Raw genomic sequence first — 6727 nt, forward strand, 5'->3', positions numbered from 1 at the left:
TAAATAACTGTTCCAAGTTCATACAATGCCCAAGTGATGAGGCTGAGGTTCAATCTTTTGGCTGGCTGTCTTGGTCTGGAATGAGAGTACTTAACCACCACATTCTACCATTGCTATAAGGGACTGAACAGAATGTAAAAGATGTCCACTGCAATGCAATTTGGTTCAATTACATTTCTTTTCTTTTCTTTCTTTCTTTTTTTTTTTTTTTTGGTGATAAAATACACATAACATAAAATTTACCACTATAACCATTTTTAAGTGTACAATTCAGTGACATTAGGTACATTCACCAGGTTGTGCAACTCTCACCACTATCCATCTCCAGAACTTTTTCATCCTCTCAAATTGAAACTGAAAATTAGCAGTAATTTCCATTATTCCCCACCCCAGCCATGATAACCACTATTCTACCTTCTGAATTTGATTATCCCATGTATCTCTGTAAGTGGAAATAAACAATGATTGTCCTTTTGTGTCTGGATTATTTATTTGACATAATGTCTTTAAGGTTCATTCATTTTGTTGCATCTATCAGAATTTCTTTCCTTTTCAAGGCTGAATAATATTTGAATGAATACTATTTGAATATATACATTATGTATATATTTATTCAAATATATATACATATATATGTGTGTGTATATATATATATATATATATATATATATATGCCCATTTTGTTTATCTAGTCATCTGTCAGTGGACATTTAGGTAGTTCTTACCTATTGGCTGTTGTGAATAATGCTGCTATGAACATCAGTGTACAAATATTTATCCAAATTCCTGCTTTCATTTCTTTGGGGGATATACCCAGATATGAAATTGATGGCTCATATGGTAATTCTACATTAAATTCTTTGAGGAACCATCCTTACTGTTTTCCAGAGTGGTTGTACCATTTCTCATTCCTACCAGCAATGCACAAGGGTTCCAATTTCTCCACATCCTCATTGACACTTATTATTTTCTGGGTTGTTTTTTAGTTTTTGTTTTTTAATAGCCACTCTACATGAAGTGGTATTTCATTGTGATTTTGATTTGCATTCCCCTAATGATTAGTTATGTTGAGCATCTTTTCACGTGCTTATTCACCATGTATATATCTTCTCTGGGGAAATGCTACTCAAATCTTTTGTCCATTTATTTATTTTTTTTTTTGAAGCTACAATACAAATCTTTAATTACTGGCACTATACTATAAAGCAAGATGAAGAATATCTTATTTAAATAAAACAAGGATAATATTTTGCTGGGGAATATATCCAACACATATTTTTTCCCTCTATATTTTTTTCCCTCTACATCCAATGGTGGTATTTTATAGGCTGATTTTAAAACAAATGCAAATTTTAAAAAAATAAATGAAAGGCATGTTTTTGCTCAGGAATACTATTATATATATACCGTACAGGTTGTTTTTATAGCAAATGCTAGTCTGCCAAACTTCAATGGCAAAACACTAAGCTGTGAGTTTGGTATTGCCCACCTAGTTGTTTCTTGCTGCCCTGGAGAATCTGGTGGTGAGTAATGTCGAGAAGCCACCTTGTTGCCGCCATTTCTCTTCTTATAGGTGACTCCACTGTGACAGAATATTCATATCCTTAAGATGCAAGGCCTAGCAAAAAGCCTCCCACAAATCCACTGGATATCACAATGTTCTGTTTGATAAATTCTGTTGCTTCTTCAATTATATTGTTGATTTCAGGTGCTGCCTTATTTGCTCGCTTCTTAATCTGTCTTTTCGCTTTGTTTACATCTTTTTCAACTCTCTTCCAGTCAATCTGCACATAGCCACTGTGACTGGCAATCTGAAGAAGAAGAAAGCCACCACCTACTGCAGTTGCTGCAAGCTTTCCAACTTTCTGGAACAAAAATCCCGCACACCAGCCAGTCACTCCACCCATTACAATCTGAGTGGCTACCGAGTATTTTTCAACCATAGGTCTGGAACTGTGGCCAAACACTCGATTCCACCAATGGTGTCTTCTTGCATACTCAGTTAAATCCAACACTTCGTAAGACTTGTCATCGCTTTCATACTCTTGGGGAGGGGGGTTCCAGGTCGCCATGATACCGCCGGCGGCTCTTTTGTCCATTTATTAATTGGGTTGTTTGGTTTGTTGTTGTGTTGTGGGAGCTCTTTACATATTCTGGATATTATCCCCTTATCAGATAGATGATTTGCAAATATTTTCTCCCATTCTGTGAGGTGCTTTTTTACTCTGTTGTTAATGTCTTTTGATGCACAGAAGATTTTAAGTTTAATTGCATTTTAAGGAAAAAATGTTTATCTTCTTGTAGTTAGTAAGTGAAGCTAAGCTGGGTGACTGAAATATTCTGTATCAGGGAGTGAGGCACACAAGAGGCATTATATGATCAAAGCCATATGTGGAATACTCTGGTTTCTCTTCAGATCATATAAATCATTCACCTTTTAAAGCCATATGGGGACATTAAAAAATTGTGAAGGGCAAGGTACAGAGGGAGTGATGGCTCATATCAATAAGAGGGACCTGGAAAGCCATGTAAGAGTCACCTCAAGTGGGAATCCTGGTATTCTGTCTCTCAGCTCTTTGCCATGTAGGCTGGCCTCATGAGTGTGCGACCTGAGCATTCACACAAAGCTCCCCACTCCACCCCCAGCTTAGAAGGACTCTGCACTTGGATTAATGCTGGGTTATGACAATCTTGAGATTCTTAATACATTTTGAACAGGAGCTCTGCACTTTCATTTTGCACTGGGCCCGTTAATTATGTCTCTGGTCTTGGTGCAACCTACCCAGCCTCCCCAACCCTGTAAACTGTAACATTTTGCAGTCACTTTCCACATCTACATTATAATTTTCTACCCCTAACACATTAGTAGTAGAGAAAGTGAGATTGTAATAGCCATCATGTCGTAGTTCCAACATAATTTTTATATAGTTAAAAGCACACATTTTCCCACTTTTATAACAAAATTAGGCTTCTCCAAGTTTCAAATAAAATAGTGATAATTTTATTTTTCATGCGATTTAGTCATTCTCCTCACCATAATTGTTTTGTATTTATTTTTGTATTTCACTTGTACTCTAGGAGTGATATGGCACAGGGAATGGATTCAGTAATTCTTCAAGTTCGTAAACTGTGAACAGAATTTCCAAAATGGCGCCTGTTATTGAAGCATCTGCCTGTGAGGATAAAGTAAAAGCATTTATGAGGTACTTTGATATCCCCATAGCAGAGCAATGTATGGGTCAAAAAATTTATAGCACAGGGCAAACCACAAGGCTTAGCTGCCTAGTCAAACCTAAATCTCTGTCCAAAACAATTGGGTCCACAAAAATGAACCTAAGAAATACAAGAGAAAGGAACAGTTAAATCACATAGTATAATGTTGGTCTCTATTTTTTTTAAACATTAACCTATTCAGGCTATGTTGAGTTTTTATTTTTTGCAAATTACAAAGTAATACATGTTTAATGTAGGATATTTTTAAAGTAAAGGTAAGGAAAAATAAGAATGGGAAACCACCTTCATTTTACTACCCAAGAGAGCCATGGCTAACATTAATTTTTGTCAATTGCTAACATTTAGAATATGCCTTTCCCTTTTTTTTTTTTTTAAAGATTTTATTTATTTATTTGACAGAGATCACAAGTAGGCAGAGAAGCAGGCAGAGAGAGATAGGAGGAAGCAGACTGTCTGCTGAGCAGAGAGCCCGATGCAGGGCTCGATCCCAGGACCCTGGGATCATGACCTGAGCGGAACAGAGGCTTTAACCCACTGAGCCACCCAGGCGCCCCTAGAATATGCCTTTCCTAATCAATTTTCTATGCATACATAAAACTTTCAAAATGGAATCTCACTATATTCCATGTTAGGAATTTGCTGGGGAGCATTGCCCATATCTTCATTATTCTTCTTCATTGCCATTTTAATGACTATACTCTATATCACTGTGATGATTAATTTTATGTGTCATCTTGACTAGGCTGAGGGATGCCGAGATAACTGGTAAAACATTATTTCTGGGTGTGTCTCTGAGGGTGTTTCCAAGAGAGATTAGTGCTGAATCAATAGACTGAATGAAGAGGATCCACTCTCACCCATGCAGGGGGCATCATGCAATCCTTTGCAGGCCCAAAAAGAACAAAGAGGCAGAGGAAGAGCAAATTCTCTTCCCTCTCTCTCTTTCTTAATCTTTTTTTTTTTCCATCATAATAAGTGCACTCTTTAATCTCCCTACCCACCTCCCCTCTCAACCATCAGTTTGTTCTCTCTACTTGAGAGTCTTTTTCTTGGTTTATCTCTCTTTTTCTTTTTTCTTTGCTCGTTTGTTTTGTTTCTTAAATTCCACATATAAGTGAGATCATATGGTATTTGTCTTTCTCTGACTGGCTTATTTAGCTTAGCATTATACTCTCTAGCTCCAGCCATGTTGCAAATGACAAGATTTCATTTTTTATGGTTAAATAATATTCCATTGTGTATATATATGTGTGTGTGTGTATATATATCTCTATATATCTGTATATATATGCCAATGGAATATTTTATATATATATATGTGTGTGTGTGTGTGTGTGTGTGTGTATACACATACACACCACCTTTTCTTTATCCATTCATCTATTGATGGGCACTGTGGCTGCTTCTATAATTTGGCTATTTTAAATAAAGCTGCAATGAACATAGGGATGCATGTATCTCTTTGAATGAGTGTTTTATATTTTTTGAGTAAACACTCAGTAACGTAATTCCTGGATTGTAGGGTAGTTCTATTTTTTTTTTAAAGATTTTTTTATTTATTCATTTGACAGATAGAGATCACAAGTAGGTAGAGAGACAGGCAGAGAGAGAGGAGGAAGCAGGCTCCCCGCTGAGCAGAGAGCCCGATGCGGGGCTCGATCCCAGGACCCTGGGATCATGACCTGAGCCGAAGGCAGAGGCTTTAACCCACTGAGCCACCCAGGCGCTCCGGGTAGTTCTATTTTTAATGTTTTGAGGAACCTCCATAAAGTTTCCACAATGACTGCACCAATTTGCATTCCCATCAAAAGTGGAAGAGGGTTCCTTTTTCTCCCATTCTCACCATCCTTGCCTTGTTGTTTCTTGTGTTTCTTGTGTTGTTTGTTGTGTTTTATACACACTGATAGGTGTGAGGTGATATCTGTGGTTTTGATTTGCATTTCCCTGATGGTAAGCGATCATGAATATCTTTCATGCATCTGTATGTCTTCCTTGAAGAAATGTCTGTTCATGTCTTCTGCCCATTTTTAAATTGGATTATTTGGTTTTCAGGTACTGAATTGCATCAGATCTTTATGTATTTTGGATAATAGTCCTTTACCGGATATGTCATTTGTAAATGTCTTCTCTTACTCAATAGGTTGTCTTTTAGTTTTGTTGAGTGTTTCCTTCACTGTGCTTCATTTTGATGTAGTCCTAACAGTTTATTTTTGCTTTTATTTCCCTTGCCTCAAGAGACATATCTAGAAAAATGTTGCTATAGCTGATGTCTGAGACATTACCGCCTGTGCTCTCTTCTAGGATTCTTATGGTTTCAGGTCTCACATTAGGTCTTTAATCTATTTTGAATTTATTTTTGTGTATGGTGTAAGAAAGCGGTCCAGGGATGAAACATGCTGTTGATATTTTGATAGGGATTTCCTAAAATCTGTAGATTGCCTTGGGTAGTATAGACATGTTAACAATATTTGTTCTTCAACCCATGAGCATGGAATGTCTTCCCATTTTTTTTTTTTTTTTTTGCATTCTGTTGAATTTATTTCATCAGTGTTTTATAATTTTCAGAATACAGGTCTTTCATCTCTTTGGTTAAGTTTATTTTAGATATTTTATTGTTTTGGGTGTAATTATAAATGGGATTGTTTTCTTAATTTCATTTTATTATGCTGTTTCATTATTAGCATAGAGAAATGCAAAAGATTTCTGTACATTGAATTTGGAAGTTTTCCTTCCCCTTGATTTTTTGGAGTAGTTTGAGAAGAATGGGTATTAACTTTTCTTAAATGGTTGGTAGAATTCACCTGTGAATTCTGGTCTTGGTCTTCTGTTTTTTGGAGGTTTTTGATTACAGATTCAAGTTCATTGCTGGTGATTGGTCTGTTCAAATCTACTATTTCTTCCTACTTTCTTTGTCTCTCTCTCTCTCTTCGTAAGATAAGCCATCTATCTTCTCTTGACCTCAGTCGTTAGAGCTCTGGTTCCCTGGCCTCAGCTCCTGGTTTCTGGGCCTTTGGGATTGGAAGATACACCACCAGTTCTCCTGGTTCTCATACTCTGTGCCTTGGACTAAATTATCCACCAGGTTTCCTGGTTCTCCAGTTTGCAGACAATATATAAAGGGACTTCTCAGACTCCATAATCATGTAAGCGAATCTGTTTCTCTGGAGAATTCTGCCTAATACAATCATTTATTCAACAAATTCCCTATTGTTGAATATTTGGATTATTTCCAATTTTCAGCTGTTCAAAACAACATTGCAAAGAACATCCTTATAGCTATATTGATAAGTATGCCTGTGTTTCTTTCTTTTTTTGAAGGCTAAAAGAAGTAACCCTTAATCTCTGATTATACAACTTTCCATTTCCATAACACTATTGACAAGAGAGCTTAGATGAAAGTATATATGTAATTTCAAACAGTTGCATAGCACAGTGCCTACATATAGTATTTGCTCAACAAATGAAGGTTATTAATAGCTCCAAGAGAGCATAG

General features: G+C 36.4%; 1 protein-coding gene across 1 annotated transcript; it reads right to left on the reverse strand.

Annotated features, from left to right (window-relative positions):
• Positions 1-1165: 1165 nt before the first annotated feature.
• LOC111144272 (FUN14 domain-containing protein 1-like) lies at positions 1166-2080 on the reverse strand. Its single transcript, XM_022498504.1, has one exon. The coding sequence runs from the start codon at positions 2070-2072 to the stop codon at positions 1605-1607; it is 468 nt and encodes a 155-aa protein (XP_022354212.1). The 5' UTR covers positions 2073-2080; the 3' UTR covers positions 1166-1604.
• Between the last annotated feature and the right edge of the window lie 4647 nt (positions 2081-6727).

The sequence above is a fragment of the Enhydra lutris genome, unplaced genomic scaffold, assembly GCF_002288905.1.
Source record: "Enhydra lutris kenyoni isolate GAN:26980312 unplaced genomic scaffold, ASM228890v2 scaffoldscaffold10, whole genome shotgun sequence".
Taxonomy (NCBI): domain Eukaryota; kingdom Metazoa; phylum Chordata; class Mammalia; order Carnivora; family Mustelidae; genus Enhydra; species Enhydra lutris.